The sequence below is a fragment of the Archocentrus centrarchus genome, chromosome 6 (genome assembly GCF_007364275.1).
Source record: "Archocentrus centrarchus isolate MPI-CPG fArcCen1 chromosome 6, fArcCen1, whole genome shotgun sequence".
NCBI classification, from domain to species: domain Eukaryota; kingdom Metazoa; phylum Chordata; class Actinopteri; order Cichliformes; family Cichlidae; genus Archocentrus; species Archocentrus centrarchus.
The window spans coordinates 14,781,175-14,802,858 of NC_044351.1; the positions used below are offsets into that span (position 1 = coordinate 14,781,175).

The 21,684-nt window shown below is 41.1% G+C and overlaps 1 protein-coding gene across 3 annotated transcripts in view; it reads right to left on the reverse strand.

Annotated features, from left to right (window-relative positions):
• Window positions 1-21,684, reverse strand: part of LOC115781117 (PDZ domain-containing RING finger protein 4) — a 152,063-nt gene that overhangs the window by 37,735 nt on the left and 92,644 nt on the right. The window contains exon 1 of one of the 3 annotated variants that reach the window (XM_030730548.1): window positions 10,447-10,824. The exons of 1 other annotated variant lie outside the window; for it this stretch is intronic. In XM_030730548.1, the coding sequence (XP_030586408.1) occupies window positions 10,447-10,515 (69 nt within the window). In that variant the 5' untranslated portion in view covers window positions 10,516-10,824. Of the gene's footprint in view, window positions 1-195; window positions 248-10,446; window positions 10,825-21,684 lie in introns of those variants that run through there. One more of the 3 variants, XM_030730549.1, reaches the window with a different exon arrangement.

Here is a 21,684-nt window from a genome sequence, read left to right on the forward strand (position 1 = left end):
GCCCGCAGCCAGTAATATATGAAATCATTCCGGCTGAGGCCGGATGACTAAAATTGTGAGTTTGGATTGCACCCATGCTTTCTATGGCTGCATATTTATGTGCAATACTGTCAGCCTTATTAAATCAACCTATAAATGCAGTTTTATGTTTCTCTACAAACAAGTTAATGAATAAGACAGGCCCCCCCACCCCACCCTTTTCCATTCTGTCAGTCTTGTTTTTTCCATTCTTGCCAGGCTTGTGTTGTTGAGACAGTGAGGAAGGAGGCCTGAGTGTGAGAGGATCTGGGTTGTGTAGGAGGTGCTGGGTTGACTGCAGTGCTGCGGGGGAGAAAACACAGTCACCAATCCAACCTCACAAAGATTGCGTCGAGTTCCTGCTGTGAACTTCTGCTAGCTGCTGTTTTACAACAATGTGTTAACATTGCAAAAAATAGTTTGCATTCTGTCACATGCATGTCACATAAAATGAACTGGGCTAGAATTTGAACACGGCACTTTCATTTTGCTCTTCCTCTACAACAAACACAATTTATCATATGTAGATAATCGCTTAACAAACCCTTTCATATGGAACGCTTCTTGTAAATCAATTAACCTGTTAGACACGCTTACCTCAATTTCTAATGCACTTGGACTTTTAAATTGATTTTGCAATCCAATGAAATTACATTTACACTGAGGTGTCAGCTGAAACGCGCCCTCCATTGATGAGACATTGATTTCATTCAAGAAAGACTCGAGTTTTTTAAAAAAGCCACTGTGATGCTCTCATTGCAAATGCAACCAATTAAAACCAAGGCCTTTGTAACTGTGTCAGTGTGACAGTGGCAGCAACAATAAAAATCACTGCATGGCTTGCCACAGCGGACTTCAACAGTCACCCTACGCACCACATCAATTCAGGACAGACAGCGAGGGGCTCTTTGTTTGCCTGGGTAATAATACTGAATGTAAATGTCTCTTTGTGTTTTGAGTTTTCTTTTGAATTTGAGCCCTGAGGAATCGGCACTAGATGTATTCACAGAGCTTCTTATCGCTGTCCTCCCTAGAGCCTGGCCATGCGAGCTGTGGTGCAGGTAGGGGTGTGTGTGTCAGCCTTCCCATCAAATGGCTGGCAGGCCAGGCTTATCACGGGAGCTGCAGGGGGTGCCCAGTGACCTGTGGAGTGACACCCAGCATGGCTGCCTCATCTGAGGCGGGGGGGGCTTTGTGTCACCCTGAAACCCTCTGACACCCCCCCCACACACACAAACACACACACTTTTACGCATACACAGACCAAAAGCCTGACATCTGTGACCATCATCCTTCCATACAAGCATGCACTTGCAATCATACACACCTGTCACAGACAATCCAAAGTCACAGTTATGCCGAGATTAATGTATAAAAGTAGAGGCACTAAAAGGAAAAAAAAGGCAAAGAGAGAAAAAAAAAGACCTGTCAGTGAAAGCATCTTCCACAAGAACTCCAGGCTTTGTCGCTTCTTTTCATCGAATATAGATGATGCAGCCCCGGCTCTCACACTATCTGATTTCTCCAAATGTCACCAGTGATGTTGGAGCTGATACTTTATAACTTTGCGGGGAAACTGGACGCTGAACGCATTATATGACACAAATAGAGAACGCATGTGTATACTGTCAGGTCTGCTTTCATTTCACCAGTGGCAAAAAATAAATAAATAAATAATAAGAGGACCTTTTTGTCACCCTCCAGTAGCAGCACTGACAACACCCGCAGTAATGTAGAGCTCAGATACTGTGACAGATGAACACAGTTCATATTTACAGTTTTTACAATCATTATTATACATATTTTCCTTTATTTTTGCTATTGTGAAACAATTCAGCCATATGCCCAGCTTAAAACTGCTGCACTATTTTACAAATTTGCTATGATATTTGGTAATAAAGATGCAGAAATACCAAAACAAAACAGTTTTTCTCTATAATATGGCAAATAAACTTCATATCAAGTTAAATTTTCTTTTAAGTTAAAATTTATGAAGGTTTATCATTAATCTCTATCTAGAGAATGTGGGTGTGATATGACTAGATTTTAATGATACTCTTTTTTTTTTTTCTTTAATTAGCTGCAAGAGGGGAACATGCTTCATTATTATGTCCCTAATTACTCTTTTTAAGTCTCCATCTAAATGTATCTGTATCACTAATAAACTTTAATAAATGCACAGCTGTGAGCAGCACAGGTTGGCAGCGTACAAGATGACAGTGAGTCTGGCTGCCATCAGCAAGCTCAAGTGATAAGCTGGAGGTAACAATTCAAACACACCGGCGATTTAGCGCTGGAAACTGATATCAGCCTCCCCAGTAAAGGCTTCATGTTTGGTGTTGGTTAATTTCCCTGGATACAATAAATAATGTAAAATAATTTTTGAATTTAAATAAAAATCACTCCACCACTGCCTGTGCAGTGACACTATGACCAATATAAAACTATCAACAGATTTTGATTCCAATTCTTGGATTTCTAAATTCTTATTCCTGCTACGCACGCCGAAGATAACTTCTTCCCATCTCTGTTATGGCTGTTAAATGTGTCGACTGTGTTTCCAGCACAAATCCATCCCAGCTCTAATTGGAAAAGAGGGGAAAATGCATTCTTATGAATAGCAATAAATTAATGAGGGCCCTCCTGTCTGCTTAAACACAGATAATCAGCTAAGAGGCACCCTGGATGCAGATGCACAGCCCTCTGTGTGTGCTCTTTGTTTTCAACAATGTTTGTAGAGAAAAGCACAAGCTGTCAGGCCTGTTCACACTTACACCGAATACACACAGAAGTTAGCATAATTTAGCAGTCCAAAAGTCTCGCACAAAAGCCACTATGTACACACTGACATACACGCACGCACACACACACACAAACGCAGATATACTTGCAGTAATCAGGCACAGACAGAAACCAATTTAGACAGACACAAATAATTCTGAGAATACACACATTTCTATGCTCACATGCATACTGATATTTTCATAAACAGTCATGCCTGCACACTTTAGTTGCACGTGTGCAAGGAAAGGGGAAAAAAACAAAACAAAACAAGCTGCTTGAAAATGCATAAATGCATAAATGCATAAAAAAAAAAAAAAAAAAAAAAAAAAGAAAATGCATAATGTCATGTTCTTAGATATCAAGTCATGGGTGGTAATAATGGGGGCTGAAAATTATGCCTTCTTTGTCCTTTACTTGCTTGCTGGGATATGGTGACAAACAAAAAGACTGCAAATGAAAATATTTTATTTACCTCAGGCCATGATAACTTGCTGTATCCCAGCTCTTTACACACACACAAACACACCCATACACATCGACATCTCCATCACTTTACAGTGGGTTCGTTTCATTAACAAAGATGCCTGGGTTTATTGGGAACTGCCATTGATATTCTCAGGCATGTAGTTCATTTTCTCCTGCAGTCTGATTTAAAGTTGACAGCCTTTGATCTTGATAAGAATGTGAAGCTAAAACATGCACTAAGACACGGCAAAGTATTACTGAGGGATGATGCCACGCTGATGCCATCTTCCAAAGGGAGACTTGCACGGTAAATAAGTGTGAGGATGAGAATCACAAAACAAAGGCAAACCAGTATGGTTCACTCCTGGCTAGAGTGCTAGAATAGAAAGGACAAGCCTTTATGTCCACTCACTTTAAGGTTTTACGGTAAGAAGCTTGTGAAGTTTAAGCCAGGTATTATGGTCATGGAACCATGGCAATAGTTTCCTTTAAACCCAGTCATAATCAACCACTGTTTAACTCTAATGAATTCAAAGTGATCTGAAGGCCAGTGAATTTGATTATGAACAGTGTGTGTGTGTGCGCGCGTGTGTGTGTGTGTGTGTGTGCGTGTGTGTGTGTGGTCTTTACACTGAATACAGTCTATGGCTTGTGCTGTTTGCCAACCTACTGTACATTACTGTACTAATTATAAGGGCCGTCACAGCTTCATGCACACATTGTTTTGATTTCATGCATCAAATAAGGAGCGGCAGAGAATTTCTAGCAGCGTCCTCCTGAGAGCAGTCGCCTTCAGTCATCATCAACAAATGCTTCGTAAATATACACTTAAGTTTCTATTTTGATTTAACTACACTCATAACATCTGTTATAGTTACTGTCTGGAAATGAGTGTCATCAAGGAAATCCTAAACCAGCCAGTCATTCTGGACTGATATAATGCCAGCAGCTTGTGGACTGTTGTTCCAGATCAGTTCATATAACTGATCCCAAGTAATCAATGCTGCATTTGTGCAAACTAAAATAAAATTTAGGCTTTCTTTACTAGGAGCAGGTGGAAATAATTACATTACATGTTTACTCTTATTCCCTGAGGACCCTCTCTCCAGAGCCCTCAGGTGAGCCCTCGGAGTCAGGATAGACCCATACGGTGTCCTTACAATTAGAGTGGATGCAGAAGCGAGTGCATCACTACGACCCTATTCAGCAGGTTTCCACTGGCCTGTGGCTGCCAGGCCAAGACAATCAGGATGCTTATTACTGCATCCAAAGCTGGATGTCAAAAGACTTCAGTATTTATTTGAGTACCTCTAGGACTTTGTTCGCTTTAATAACTGGTTTCTTCTCATATCTGTACATATATATTAGATAAAAACCCTCCGATCATAGTCCTTATCTGAATACCTCAGACGGCCAAAACAAGAAGTTAAAATGTTGAGAAATGTATTCTCAGAGAAAGAGCTTTAGTTTACTAAAGGAAATGGCATGTCATGGTTTGTTTGTGCAGCTTTTCCTCGGTGGTGGCTGCGAGTAAGATGAAAGAAATCAATACAGACAGACACACATACAGGAAATAAAACTAATTTTGAAGAGCCTTGTTCATCTTGGGTTGGGGAGTCGTATGGAGACAAAGGGGTCCAGGAGCTTGATATGTGGCAAAAAAGGTCACTTGGGTTCTTATTGAGATAAGAAACAGATGAAAAGGAAAAAGGTCACTTCATCAGCTCCCTCTTGAATCCCTTTTGCTCCTCCATAGGGAGATTTAATGGAAGAACTGATAAAACCCATTGACTTCATGTCTCGTGCCAAATGTAGCATCATCTATATCTGAGGAGTAGGGCACACAACTCTGCGCCACAATGTGTGCTCTGGATTTTAATTACCTTTTTAATTTCACCTCATCGAAAACATTGTTTTTGAAAACTAATTTGAGCTGCAATTTGAAATGCACAAGCACTCATGCAATTGGATATGTGATTCTCACAAAATTAGACTATGAAATCCCCAGTTACATAGCCAGTGTGAAGCCAGCGTGAAGCAGTAGTTATGCAATACTCTCTGCAGTGCTCTAATAAGTAGGAAAATAACATTAGATGCTTAAAGTGATGCTACAGAGTTGAGAGGTAAATAATGCTCCTTTGTAAGAGAAGAAAAGATCATTGCAGCATATTTGCATTTTTTTTTTTTTTTTTATTAAATTACACACAAGAAGAATTTGTGTATGCGCATCTGCCATGTGTCTGTCCATGTTCCAAATGGCAGCTTCAAAAATATGGACCTTTGTATTGTTTGGGAATAGTAAAAGTGTCACTGAGCCTGGTTTATATTTCAGGCTAATCTTTCCAGGGTGGACACAAGATGAATCAAACAGCACATTTTTCTCTCCCCCTCTTTCTTCAGTCCCATCAATTTTAATGGTTGAGGGACATCTTTCAAAAAAACATAATGGGACAAGAAGACAGATGAGAACATTTGTAGTTGTCTGGAGATAGTGCTGAAGGTGCAGTGGGGGTGAGAGCAAGGTTCAACAGCCTTAATGTACCATCAAAGCCATCCCAGGCCCATGATACAGGCATGCTCAAAGAGCATTATGGCTGTGTGTGTGTGTTTGTGTGTGTGTGGGGGGGTCTTCTTGTAAACGTAGCTTTTTCCCATTTCAATTCCCATTTATTGAAGACCTGCTAACAACTTCTTACTTTTTAATTAGTGTGTAGTGTCATTAGTCACTTCATTTGTTGGTCTATGAAACTGTTATGCAATACTGGAAAAAGTTACGGGCGATGCATGTTGAACATGACATGTGAGATAAATGAGAAAAGAAAAACTGTGTGCACACTATACAGCTCCAGATTCATTTAAACCTGCACTCTTGGAAAGTCACAGCAAAAGAAACAGAAAGGCTTTATTTACTTATTTATCTATTGATTTTTGTAGCTGTAAATATCACTACAAATCACAGACACCTGATGAATAGCTCGGCGAAACAAAGCAAAAAGACCACAAGATGGCAATGACAGCTTCAGAAAAGCCTGCAGGGATCCCCCAGATGTGACAACTTCCAGAATGCAAACTATCGTGTAAACTCTGGCATTTACATGACAGGCATTTCTTGAAAATACAGAAAAAGAGCTCAAGTGTTTTACAAACACCCCCCCAGTTTGTACCAGTAATAACAATAGAAGAAGAAATTATTCAAGTTTTGAAAAGACCTTCATGTATACAGTAACACCGTCTATGCAAAAAAAAAAGAGTCTTCATCTCTTGAAATAAAACAAAAGTATACTGGCGCATACTCGCTTTATGTGGCCCCTTGGTGCAGCTTGCCAACCATTTCTCAGGTAGTCTGGCTCTTGGGAAAACTCTTCAACATTTATGGAATACATACCCATTACACACATGGCTAGGGGCGTTGCAGAAGCAGGAGCAAGTCATCTGTGTCCCCCTTAGATTGCCTCCAGTCCGCAGGTTTCACATCTGATGCTACTACACAAAATAGAATATCCAGCCAATTGCAGGACCGGCATACTGGGAATTGCCTTTCGCCACAGAAAACATAAACTCCAGATCTGCTTCATTTCACATCTGTCTGTCCCATCCTGTCAACCGTGTGACCCTGCTCAACATGACATCACTAAACTCTGAGATTCCATTACAGTGCAGTTGGCCTCCTGCACGCTGTCCCACTCTAAAATTCATGAATGCCTCTTTCTGGTTTTTATAGTTAGAATATTCACTTACTGTGTGCTTTTGTTTCCTGGAGAAAGGTGTGTATGCTTGTGCGTGTGTGTGTGTGTGTGTGTGTGCGTGCGTGCGTGCGTGCGCACACATGCTGTGGGTGCCTCATTCTCATTCATATGCATCAGCAAGTTATCAGGGACTGTTGTGCCTCATTGAGCTGAGAAGCTGCTTTCCATTTATTTCTCAAATGCAGTGGAGAGTGATTCTTCTCCTGCCTAATAAAACTTATAAAACTGACTGCTTTCAAAACTTCTACTAACAAAAAAGAAAGCCAGGCTCATTGGGCAATTACAAAACATGATAATGGAATATGGAGAGTTATGTGTTGTGCACTATGAAAGGTGAAATTCATTAACAAGCCTCTGCACGGCAGCGGGCTGCTATGTTTTGGGAAGTTTTGAGATCTATTGTAGGTGGATTCTTGGTTTTGATTGCAATCTCACTGCAAAAACAGCTTTTGTTGAACCGCAACGTAGGCTGCTCCTGCATCTACTCACTGCAAAAATCTTTAACTCTACACTGCATTCCTCCTCTCATCAACATCTGCCATCCTGCTAATTAGCCACAAAAAGCCACACATCACTGGGTTTTAGTGGTGCGCAGACAATGCGTGACACTCACGAGGGGAGCTCATGGACACAATGGGAATTTCAAAACCCTGCCAGATCACAGGGCGAATCAGCTACAGTATGTTACTGTCTGCAAAATAGCCTGAGCCCCGTGGTTGAAAATATATGCTGTAAGAATCTGCTTGACTATCGCTTTGGAGCTGCTGAACCTTGGGTCAACAGCTTCAACAAGGTTTTGTCTCCAGTGAAGAAAACTTCATCACTGGGAGGTTAACTGGAGTGGAATCCCACGGAGATCAGCTGGAGCAAAGGTTAAAAGAAATGCAATCAAAGAAGATGAGCAATCAGAGGAATCAAACAGAGCAGTGGAAGAAAGAAAGACGGACAAGCGTTAATCAGTTGTAGCATAAAAACAAACGGGAGTTTGGAAACTTAGAAAAAAGAGCAAGGTCACAAGAAGATTGCTGTGTCTTCGAGTTCGGGCAAGAAAGTTGATTCAATAAACAAAAAACGTCAGCTCTGTGAGATAGCTTTGCAGGCCAGCCGAGAAAGGTGAGCATATTTTCATGCAGAACACCTGCAGCCGTGCGAATAGAAGAAAGAGGAAATGGAGAGAGAGAGAGCCAGCTAGTCATAAATCTCCCACAGCTTGTAGGGTCAGGAAGATGGAGAGAGTGTCAAAATTGTTTCTGGATGTGAAGGAAAGGGGAGAAAGGTGGCTAACCAACCCCTGTGACTGTCTCCGGCTCTTCAAATCAACCTGCCACAAGGCTGGTCAGTCACGCTGTGACACCAGCGAGCCATTTCTACCTCATTAGCATACACACACTCACCAACTCTGCATAATAATAGTAGAGTAGCATAGCAAGTGTGTGCGTCTGTATGTGTGTGTGTGTGTGTGTGTGTGACAATTTGTAAGAAAGACGATTAGATTGTTGGTGATTTGAGTAGTGAGTACAGTTTTTCATTATCACATCATACTTTTCCTGACCACAAAGGCACGATGACGATCTTGCAGGGAAAGCTCCACTACTCGAGGAGACTCTCCTCACTGTTCAGCATTCTCTTCTCTTTTTTTAAACCCATCCTGCTGTATACTGCACATACTGCTTATTTTGTTGTCTCAGAGGACATGTTTGAACATGTGCACGCAAGGCTGTGAAAAGAGATTTTACTGTTTCTTACTGGTCAGAAACAGTTCCTTCTTTCACCATGTTAAGGATGCTTCACCTGTTCATTCCCTTGGTTTTCTTTTCACTCTGCATCTTTAACAGCTTACTCTCTATTCCTGTCTCGGTCTTTATCCTCCTTACTCCATATCCTTTCCGTCTTGCCTCCCACAGTGGTGGTCAGAAAGTAGGTGCTGATGTTGCAGCTCATGCCTGAACCAGCTCAGTATATCAGTGGGTGAGCAGACATGCCAGAGAGCTCCTGTCAATGGCAACTGTGCCCTGGAGACTGGCCCACTTGGCGGATACTGAGCCCCTTCTGCTAGAGTACTAGAAAGGGAGTCAACACTATTTCTTAACAACTGGTGCAGAGAGAGACGCGAAAGCCAAGATAAGCACCAAGACAGCACTATTTTTATGATCCTTCTGTGGCGAGGCAGGCACTGCAGTGGCTTCCTACTCATTCTTCAGGGTCCCTTGACAGTTCTGTTTGCTAATATTAAACAGACCATTAGTGAATGCAACTTCCTTTGCTGCTGATCTTGACGCTTGCAGCGCACCTTTAGTGTAGCACCTTTTTCTGGCCATTAAAGCAGTTCAAAATCTCACTGACAATGTTCATCGCCAGAGTTTGGCAGCATCTCAGGGTGCATATGAATTTAAATCTACAGGCAGTGGTTAACCAAAGCTGGTTTACCTCCCCCTCTACTTCTCACCCGGTCGCTTCACAAGGGTAAAGAGAGACGTTTCACGTCTAATTAATGCACAGGATGGTTGTATAAAATGGCTAATGAGGCTGTGATCACAGCGGCGTGAAGGCAGGCAATACTGCTAGGGAGGGGAATGAGCATGACTCCAATTCTAGGAGACACATTGCTTCATAGTTATTAGCCTGTCATAGGAAGAAAGCTAATGGGGAGAATGGAGGTGGATAGGTGAATGCTTGTTTATGTGTTTGGCTCCACCTCAGTCTGTGAGATAGTGTTCTCTGCCTTTTAGCCCGTTATCTGACTAAATGCTCAAGTTGTTGCATATATAATCCTGTTACCAAAGAAGTAATTTCATCATTAAACAAACAAACAAACAAACAAACACTCCTATAGCTGCATCAGCCTAAATAAGGCATAGTAAGGGAACTGATATAAATGTGCAGTCAGATGAGCCAAATTTGTGTTTATGTAGGCTCTATTACATTTGAGATCAAGACCATCACAGTGAAGGGCTCCACTAGAAATATAAACAGAAACAACCTGCTGGCACAGCAGTGAAGCCCCAAATGAAAACTTTTCATAAAATACAAAAAAACAATGTGTGGCAACACTTACTGAACATCATCCAAGAAAGAAATCAGAACAAACAAATCATGTAGTAGAAACCAGGTGCTATTATTCTATTAAAAAACTTGCTCCCTCAGCACAGCTCTTCGAGCAGGATGAATGGACTGCACACTAGCTACTCTCTGAGCTACTGCTCATTACTCAAAGCACATCTGCTGGTGAGTTAGAATCCCCTCTCTCCATTATGCTCCCTCACTTTCACAGTATATGTATTAATCCCTCATTCATACCATTTCAATCTCCTACATGAAATACTCTGAACGAGGCTCTGGACTAGAACTGCTCTCCTCAAGACATGCACAATGACTCATACACACACACACACACACACACACACTCACGATACCAAAGTCGGTCATGCCTCACCTGTGCAATCTCATACAGGAGCTTGTAATGTTCCTCTCGCTTCTGTAAAGTGCACAGATTGCAGCCCATTATAGTTGTCGTGGAAACGCCAGGCGTCCAATTCTCCCCAAGTAGTGGTGGTACGGACACAGGGGGTCACCCTCCACACCGGAGCGCTGGTTCTCATCAGTCACTCCTTAGCAAGCATCTCTTTTCAGGCGTCCCATTCACACATTCAGGCAGTCATAAGCAACCCCAGCTTAGAGGAACAGAAAGCTCCAGCTGAGCCTAACAGAAGAAGGTTCAGATGTGAACAGCGCAGCAGCAGCTTCAGCAGTCGTACAAGTAGCAGCAGCAGCCGTTTCAGCATCAGCCGGGGTGTCTCCTGTATCCCCCTCCCTCTATTTCAGACTCTCTCTCACACACACGCACATATACACACACACACCAGACACCAGAGTTGTGACTCCCGTTCGCTGAGACACTCCCCCCTTTTTCTACCTCCGTTTCGGCGCACATGAGTACACCGATACCAGCTCATGAATAATGAGGGAGAGCACTGTGATATTCATGAGAAGCATGGCAGAAAGGGAGGGGACTGACAAAGAGGGAGGAGTATATCAGAGCAGGAGCGCTGGTTCATTAAAACTGAGGCACAGTTACACAATAAGCTCCTTTGTGTGAACGGCTACTGTGAGAAGCTTGGGCAGGGCTGACTGCACTGAGACCACACATTACGGGCAGCGAAGGGTTTCTGAGGCTTATGTGTGACCTACCTGCGTGTAAGGCTTTTCATTGGGTTTATCTGCTCCGAGAGAGGAGGATATGTTGTCGCCTAGTGTGCATTTCTATTGGAAATAAGGAATTACACTGGCTGAGGAGAACTAAAGCAGTAAATGCTGTTTCAACACATGGTTTAATAGATTATATATAGAAATAATTTACTAATGATGAGTAAAAAAAAATCTAGTCAATCCTTCTTTGGTGCTGGTCTGTTTTATATATGACTAAATCATTTTTCTTTCTGGACATTTTAAAAAATGATTAATTGGTTTACATTTTTAAGATCGTGTGCAATTTTCTCTGATTTTGCCGCTTGCCTCTGTGCCTTATCTGTTACACAAAACAAGAAACCTTCTGTTTTTGCCTATTTCTCTAACTTTTTCGTGCTAAATGAGAAAATCAATAAAGAAAACATGTGGTAGGTGCAAAATGAAAAAATGGACCAATCAGCATAATGGTCATGATACAACATACATTTGTCAGGGCATTATTCAACCTTGTCAAAAGCAAAAAATTAGTTGACACAGGCATCACACATTTATAATTCAGGCACTACTGCTGTTGTTGATAATGGGTGTCCCCACAGCAAATTGGCAGTAAAAGCAAAGTCAGAGACCTCAGAGAAAATATATCAAATATCAAATATACCCCCCTCACTAGCAGGAAGCTCCTCAAGAAATGAGCAATAACTGTTAACAAATTGGCCTCCGAGCCAACATTTCTGCAGAATACAGTGAAGAGTGGATGAGTGCTCATCAGTTGGCTACTGGGCATCTAACCCCCCAAGGAGCCCATAATCCGATTTTCTGGGCTTTAATTTTGCTCCGCTGCCTGGAGGCAAGCCAAACTGAAATCACCATTATGATTAATACCTTCCACCATCTTTCCTCTACCATCATCCCCACCACCAAACCAACCTCCGTACTAGCCTCTCGTCAACCTGAAAGAGCCACAAGGAGTGGGTTTTCTGCAGTTGCCTGGCAATATCAAATCCATGAAGTGCTGTTCACTAAAGTGTCAATTTGACATCAAAGAGACTTGTTGGGAGACTGGGGAGCGGGGATATGATACTACTTTTGATGAACAGAGGAGTATGTCGAAAGTGTGCGTCAGAAAACAGTCTTCTAAAATTGCACATCAAGAAGAAAAGTTAGGAAGTCTTTTTGGTTGCCTATAGTCAGATGGAAAATGTAAAGCCATTAAGGATCATATATGTAATATATCTACCCCTGCATAAAAATATAAATATTACACAGAGAATCTGCTGACAGTATTCAATATTAGTACATGCGAAAAAGCGTTTTCAGGTTTCAGCTCTGGATGACCATCACTCTGTGATGGCGCACTCAGTGACCCCTTAAGGTTAAGATGCTCATCAGTCACCCAAATGGTCTTTCCTCATCATCTGTGAAGTGAGACTGATACAGTAGCCTTTGCCTGCGGTCAAGCAGCACCTCTCGATGAGACGTGCAGATTGAGGGATGCTCTTTGAAGAGTGCATTAAGACTGATAAAAGCTCTTCCAAGCTACTTTATGGCCACGGCTTTTACAGTTTGACAGGGTGAATTTACCTGAGACTGCATTTCTAATGCAACCTGAGGGCACGATTTACACATTAAAGTTACATTTAGTAAAACCATTTACTTTCCAACAGGGTGACACTCAATGGGTTTTATAATTTGTCTCCTTGTGTGTCCCTGAAAGCCTGTAGAAGTTATGATTTATGCTAACAATATAAGAAACCTAATGAAAGGTATTGTTTAACATTTATATGGGGAACAAAATGAGCTACCGTATATGAAGTCGCCATTTCAAATTGATGAACGGTGATTCTGTGCCCTCCTTGTGTCACTTTGACTTTGACTTCCCAACTGTCCTTTTCTCCTGTCCAGCTGTCGTTTATCATCTATTCTGCCCTTTGCCTGCTCTAGTAGAAACAGGCTCTCAGTCGTGTTCATTCTCTTAGTTAATGGACCTGACATCACAGGGAGCGGAAAACCAATTTGTCCTGACTTTGATGGGTGCATTTTGAGGCTTCTTTAACTGCATTTTCAAACAAACTGATACTTGAGCTCACCTTAAACCTGGAGTTATAACCTTCAGCCAAGTGTGCCATGCAGGTATATGGTGTAGCTGTAACCGCTTGTAACCACCTGACATGTCTGCCTAATATTCGCACAGGCTTCCTCTGTGTCTGTCTTGTTCTGCGTAAGTGCACACAGACAAGCCCACAAACACTAAAATGAGCAGCAAAAGCAAACTGATGCGGATGCTTCTGGCATGGAATGTGAAATCATAATCAGTACCCACAAACTGTATTTGTATTGATTTTTTGTCTGGGGATAAGTACCACCAACCATCACACAGAGCACAAAAGTTGGATCAATTCAATATTCCACTTCATGTGGTTCAACAAGCTGACATCCACTGCATTTAAATGACTTTCAAAAAGGCTAACACATTGAGCATATTTTTACTTTCCATTCTAACAGCTACCTTATAAGACAGCTTTGGCTGTCAGTCACTTCGACTGTGTGTAGAGCAGCTGGCAGAAGCTGAAGGTGAAATAAGATGCTCTTAAAAGCTGATATTTGAGATATTAGGAAATGCATAGCATTATTAAGCTAAACAGACACAAAGCTTATGACTGGTTTGAACAGATAACCAGAGATCACCCCAAGCTAGTGTGAGACAAAGCTGCGTGATGGCAGTTGTGTAAACTTAACTGTAACCTTGACAGCAAACATGAAAGCATCCTAAATGAGCTGGAGCTTTAATAAGAAGGAGTTATTGCTGTGATTACTTGTCTGTGGTAATGTCTGCAAGGAATATCAAGTGTCCCCACAGTGTTTAAAACATAAACAGGTTTATTAGGCCAGTACTGACACACCATCTGGGCAGAAATCTCTTTGGTGTAAGCACTGAAGATTGAAATCCTGTTCACATGAATGGAGAGCCGCGGGGACCTGAGAGCGGTTTGTGATTTGATGTGTGCCTCAGATCTGATCGCCCACTGCCACTGTAAAGCAGCCGCTTCTCCTGGGCATCGATGTGACCTGATTTGGGAGTAATTAAATGAGAGTCTTTTATGAATGAATCATCGATGTAGCCTGCATGACAGCTCTGAAAAGAATCGGTCCAGTGTGCACCTACAAAAGCATAGGTGGGTGCTTCAAAGCCAGCGTAGCCACATCGTGTGGACCCAACCAAAACATCTTTCTGAATGACAATAAATTATTAAAAAGGCTCAAATCTTTAATTCATGTGGGAACATGACCGTGGCTAAAAATAGCACCCTGTAGGCTCCTTTAAATGATAACACTTGTAATGTTGCTTTTCAAGCAATCAGCATATTGGCAAACTGATTTATAGGCAGAAAAGCACACAAAGTCAAGCAATATAATTATCAGTGATTAATTAGAAATAAAAGCATTATTTGCTGATCTTACAATGTGTCATTGCCCTTATGGTCAAAGCACAAAATCTTCTCATCTTTTTTTTTTTGTTTAACTTACGGTGAGGCAAACCAAACTTTTTAAAAAAGTCTGTCACATCATTTTGTATAACTCTTCACCAACACATCATCCCACCTCTCAAAATGTAAATTAAAAACTCCAGCACACCACACACAGAGCCATCCTGCGCGAAATCTGGTTAAACCGGATGCCTCCTGTGTGCCTGAAGATCAAACAAAGTGCAAATCAGACAGTAAGCTTCAGCTTTTCTCTACCTGACTGCTGAAACTTCTGAGGAGGTGGCAGATGCTAAGCACTGGTTATGCTCTGGGATTAGGAGTAAATGAAAGTATGACTGGTGCATGATGTGTACCTACACCTACAGTGGTATGTGTCTCAGCAAAACACACATGATCAAAATTATTGTTGAACAACATGACAGTACTGTGATAGATGAGAGAAATTTTCAGTCCAAGCAATCCTTTTTATATGTTTTGCAATTTGATTTGATTCACAAATTTGTCTCATTAAGCTAATATTAAACTTCTATGAATTTGTGGCATGTGGACCGAAAAAAATTGTCAGCAACACGTCAAAGTATAAATTAAAAAAAATAAAAATTAAAAAATCCAAAAACAGAGGTTCTTTCATTTCCCATAACCCAACAATATATATTCATTAAACCCTCATTTCCTGGTAAATAACTATGTCTACCTAAATCTACATCTCCTATTGGAACAGGCTTTCTGTCTACATACACGGCTCAAAAAACATTAAAGGAACACTTTTTAATCAGAGTACAGCATCAAGTCAGTTAAACTTCTGGGATCTGGTCACACATTTTTTTTCCCTCCTCATCTTTTCTGATTGTTGTTTTTTTTTTTTTTACTAGTTTTGCATTTGGCTAGTGTCAGGGTCCCTCCTGGTAGCATGAGGCAATACCTGGACCCTACAGAGGTTGCACAGGGAGTCCAACTCCTTCAGGATGGCACATCAATACATGCCATTGCCAGAAGGTTTGCTGTGTCTCCCAGCACAGTCTCAATAGCATGGAGGAGATCCCAGGAGACAGGCAGTTACTCTACGAGAGCTGGACAGGGCCATAGAAGCTTCTTAACCCATCAGCAGGACCAGCAGCTACTCCTCTGTGCAAGGAGGAACAGGATAGGCATTGCCAGAGCCCTACAAAATGACCTCCAGCAGTTCACTGGTCTGAATATCTCTCACCAAGCAATCAGAAACAGACTTTATGAGGGCAGCCTGGAGGCCTGACTTCCTCTAGTGGGCTCTTTGTTTACTGCTCAATTGGCATTTGCTATAGAATACCAGAATTGGCAGGTCCACCACTGGCACTTTTCATAGACGAGAGCGGATTCACCCTGAGCATATGTAGTAGTGAAAGTGTCTGGACAAGTCGTGGAGAATGTTATACTACCTGTAACATCATTCAGCATGACTGGTTTGTTGTGGGTCACGATGGTCTGGGGAGACATATCCATGGAGGGACACACAGACCTCTACAGGGTAGGCAGCAGCACCCTGACTGCCATTAGGTATCAGGATAAAATCTTTGGACCCACTGTCAGACCCTACGTTGGTGCAGTGGGTCCTGGATTCCTCCTGGTGCCTGGGCTCATGTGGTGAGAGTATGCAGGCAGTTCCTGGAGGATGAAGGAATTGATACCATTGACTGGCCCCCACACTCACCTGACCCAAATCCAGTAGAACAACTCTGGGACATGACTTCTATTATGCCTGTCATATAATTTTTTCCACTTTGATTTTTTGGGTATCTATGAATTCAGCCCTCTGTAGGTGAATCATTTTCATTTCCATCAAATGATGAAGCATCCTTTCATTCCTAACACATTACCCATCCATATCAGTATAGATAGCTCAGCATGACCCCCCCCCCCCCCCCCCCATTGAGATCTGATATGTTTTCAAAGTGTTCCTTTAAACCAAAGAAATGTCAGTAACATCAATATTACAGCCAGAGTCACATTTATGAGCATCATCTGTAAAATGTTCAGTTTGAATTTAATTATCATTTCCAGGACAGGGAGAGCTAGAATTACACACAGCTTCATTAAAACTGTTATCACATCACCAATCCCCTTTCAGAATAATAGTTTCATCACCTTTTAGCTGTGCGCGAAGCTCTCTAAGTAATCCAATTTTTTAACACATTAGAAATACATCATGTGTGACCCAGGTGTGGCTCACAGTACGAGCAGTGAATGTTCTATCAGTTAAACACATGTCAGAGTAGTGACCTTTTCAGCGAGGAAACATTCAGTTTAACACATTCGGCTGCAGGAGAAGAGAGGTGTGAGGGGGCGCGGTGACTGAAAGACAAGATCTTTCCACTACTATCTCTGCTGGATACTGCAGACAGTTTTCATATTCATTTAACCCCAGGCTGTAGAGTATGTCGGCCAACCCCAACTGCTGCCATGAAAATACTCACAACCGCATGACACCGTGACCCCGACACCACCCGTGTAGCAGCACACCCTCAGGATATCCTGCATTACTGCTGCACCAGCCTCCCTGCAGTTCTGAGGGAATGAAAGTGAAAATGTTTGTTCCCATATGTTTAGCTTTGATGGTTGTTAAAGCTCCCCAGCCACCCGTTGATAAATAGTAATAATTCCAAATGCATTAAGCACTCAAGCATAAATATAGCATAACTTTGAACTATGTGTCTGTTGATCTAGCAAAGACTGAGCAGAGGTCCAGAAGGGCTGGCTGTTTTTGTTGCCTGAGACTGTAATTGTATTTGTGGCTGGATACAATCCCTGTGAGCAGTGGGCTCACACTCTTTTTATTATATCATATTCCAATATCATCTGACATACAGTAACAAGACCAAAGAAATTCCCTGCTATACTGCATAAACCACCACAATGCTGGTAAAAAAAAAAACATGTTACATATTAAAATCTAAACATGGATTTCAGTCTTTTAAAAGAGCACGAGAGGGTAACAAACTGTATCAGTTTTACATCTTCTTGATATTAAAAAACAAAAAAGCAATTGTATTTAACCAAATGACATTCCTTCACATTGAATGAAGATCATCTATAGGGTACTCATCCTATCGCCTCTTTTACTTTTAAAAAAGTAGATCCAAGAACAAATGAAAAGGGTAAATAAATTTGTGTCACAAAAGCTGGCAATTCTCACTATAGACGAGTAGCAAACATGTACAACAGGCATATCATTGATTTCAGACTGTGAGCACTGCTGGCTGAGTCCTGGTCAATACACAGTCAATACACCTTTGATTGTGGATGAGAGTTTTGTGCTCCAGAAGAAAGAATGGCAATCTATACAGACAATCAGCTCAGGGGGCAAACAGGTTAGACTCCATACCAACCTGTTCTGCTCCAGCTATTCAAGTCTTATGCTGACAGTAGCATAAACACAAAAAGTGCAAGCCTTGTATTGTGTCCTAGCCAGTGCCTTTTGAGGCAATGTCACCAGCAGGTCATCTCATTTTAGGGACACAATAGCAGCGTCCTGATCTTGGTTTCCAAAGTCATGTTGAGACAAATTCACATAAAGCACATGTAGTGGCAGTCAGACCATTCACAGCTGACGTTACAAAAAAGCTCTGAACATTTTAAGTTAAGGTTTGTAGCACCTTTGAAGCTGCACAACTCATTTTTTAAACTAACAATGGATCTAGGTGATGCAAGTGAGATCACTCACGGTGACAAACCCAGAGAAAATCATCACTTGAATCTGCAGCTCGAATCTACGGCTCCACTGACTTTTGGCTTCTTTTAGAATATCGCTCTGGATTTGCTGCCGATATCCTTTTCTCTGATAAAGTAACTGTGTGCTTTCTGCCAGTTACCAACAGTAGATAAAGTTAGCAACAGGCAGAGTTGTGGAACATTGTGATACATTGTGATCACACCACATTTATCTTTGTTGATGATAAAAGTAGCAAAAAAGAAAAAAAAAACTAATCTGTGTGTGTATTTTGTGAGCTGTTAGCACTGACATTAAATCAGAAAACTTACATGTTGATAGAAAAGATTAAAGCATGAAGGAAACTGAATTACATCTCCTGCCTTTTTGTTTTCAATTTGTAATTTTAAAGCAATATTACGGTTTGCAGTGCTGGTGCGGTATGACCTTGGTTGAGGTTTACTAAAATCAACTGATGTATTTTCCCCAATTGAAAAAAATAGGGGGTCAAAAATAATAAGATTTAGAAAAGCTGAAAAAGCAGACTAAGTTTATCTTCACGTAGTCAGACTTTGGCAGCATCACAGTAATTTGCTCTACATCAATGCAGCAGCAGGCCGGTACCAGCACCCCTCACGTACTCTATAATTTGTTTTGTGATCGGCTTGTTCATTGTGCTTTTCCAAGCGCTTCAGCTAGCCTGGTGGGTGCACAAATACCTTCATTTCTTGTATGATTTTTTTTTGTTTGTTTTTTTTTTTTTTGTGACTTTTATTTCTTGCCATGCCAGGTGAGAGAAAATCATCTATGTGCCTGAGGATCAGCTTAAAACCTCCACCTAAACTGGAATGCTCCAGAATCCGAATGGCCACAGATCCACTGGTAATAGCAGACCTGCAGATGGATAACATGCTTGTTTTTCAGCGCACAGATTAGTCAGGAATTATGATGATACCCAGGGGGCAGGAATCTTATTTTCTGTGCTCCTGATAAGAAAACAAGAGCAGCCTGCAAACAAATAGAAAGCGAGGCAGAGGTGTATGATTTAGCATGCTGTGCTGCAAGATGGTGTGTTGGCAACTCTAGCTTAGGGGATTGGATGAGACTGTGTCTGATGGGTCGTGTTTTAGTGTCGGTTACAACAAATGAAGCTTTAAGTCCTGTAACATCAATTTTGCAATTTATAAAAAACACATTTAATTACATATATTGTAATATAAAAGCTTTTCAAATCACAACTGCATGCCATGCACAGCTGTTGGTGTGGAAAAGGAACTTGGACAGCATACAAGTCCACCCATGAAAACCCTACAGTTGGGCCTCAAAGCATCTACTTATAATACTGTATATGTGAAGTTGTTACATTTATAACAATAAGTTAAAAATGTAGCAACTTATTTAAGTGGCAATAAGCCTTCAATTAAATGGTAGCATAAGAATAACTGCTGAATTTAATCATTTGTTACATTACGCACTCTTTATTTTTTACAACACTATTGGCTGATTATTATATTCGTGTGTTCATTACATTTTATTACCATGCGCATTATAGTTACATTACACACAGGTTATTGGGCCTTCATTTAATTTATTATTAAAAAAAAGATATTTTGAGTATACTGAGAGGGAACCAGCTAAGCAAAGTTGCACACTGAGATTTGTGTACATTCCTCATTCTGCTCACAGCGCAAGCTTGTTTTCACATAGTCGTTCAATTCGTCATTTAAAGCAACTATTCAGTCAACGGGCAGTTAGCATTTTCTGCTATTCATATCTAAAATGCAATAGACATGCTCTTTCTAGTTTTCAGCTGTTTGATGGACACAACAAAGCAATGTTATGACATCACTACTAGCTCTGAAATGTGTAAGTTTTAACTGTTTTAACTGTTTTGTTTTGATTGATAAAAAAAAAAATACTAATACTAAAAATAATAATTATATGCAAAGACTTCTTAACTTCCAAATAACTGACTACAGGCACTTGTATGCCGGCTAAAGTTCATATGGCTCATCTCTGTTTGAGGAGAATGACAATTTAATGAACAGGAAATCAATATTCTTTTAAAGAGAAAATTTATTTTAAAAACAATTAGGCTTCTTTCTTGTTTCTTTCTCTGTTTTTACTGGCAGAACAAAGGTCGATGTTGATTAGTCTGCGAGCAGAAGGATTTGATCTTGATCAAAGAAAACAAAAATGAGGCACACATGCTGGTGAGATTCAAAACTTGAAAACTTGAAGCAGTTGCTTCTCAAGGAGATGCACAAATATCTTGAGCTGAGAACACAGGTGCAATTAAGTAAACAGAGCTAACCCCTCACTGCCACTGTTGGCTTTCTCTGGCACTCTGCATCCCAAAGGAGAGTCATTGATTTTCTATTTACAATCAACAGCAAATTATTGAATGTCACTTGATAAAGTGTCGGGGTCCGCAGGCACTTTGCAACTCATCGTGTTGCTATAGCAACCCAGTCTGTTTTACGGGGCTCGTGACAAAAAACTCCTTTGTGGAAATTCGTCTTAAAAATGGCCCTTTCTACTGGAGCCGGGGCACTTAATCTCTACACACAGACCGAGCGCCAATATCTGGGTCTTAAACTTGAAGCCAACAAAGAAGTTGTGAAATTGTAGCTTCTCGAGTGGCCGCTTGAGGCTGACTCCAAAAGTGAGTCAATCCTCATAGAATCCAATGTTAAAATGCTTTGCAGGAAGGAGAGGAAAAAAAAAGCATGCTTACAGCTTATTGCAAAAAAAGGTTTTGGTCTCGAGCTAATATGTCCCTTCAAAACAACAGCATGAGGGCTGATTCTTTTTTAAAAACTCACCCATTTAAACTTCAATAGGGCCTTAAAGTTATGGCTGTAGCCACTTAGGCTGTCACAGAAACGGGCCTCTCAGCCATGTGTGTGGTGTTGGCACCTTTTGGATCATTTTTAATGGAACTATCTGACAAATAACATGGCTTGCTGTAGGGTTAATTTTACTAAGAGCATGTACAAGATGTCTGCTCCAGTTTTAAGAAGGAAAATTGCAGAAACTGTCTGCATGCTTCTTAGCACTAATAAGCAGGTATCTTTCTATCTTTGTGTGATGCACCCGTACAGTGCATGCAGTCAATGCAGACAAAGCTGGACTTACAGTCCTTTGGTCATTAAAGAAACTTCATATTAAAATAGAATTTGAAATCATTGGAACAGATTTGCAGCTACCCATTCGGTACGGCTGCTGACACAGCAAAAATTTTACAGACTCCAAGGCATTGATCAGGATGGGCAAACCATAGTCAACAAGCAATAAAATCAAAGTGCTGAATCTACAC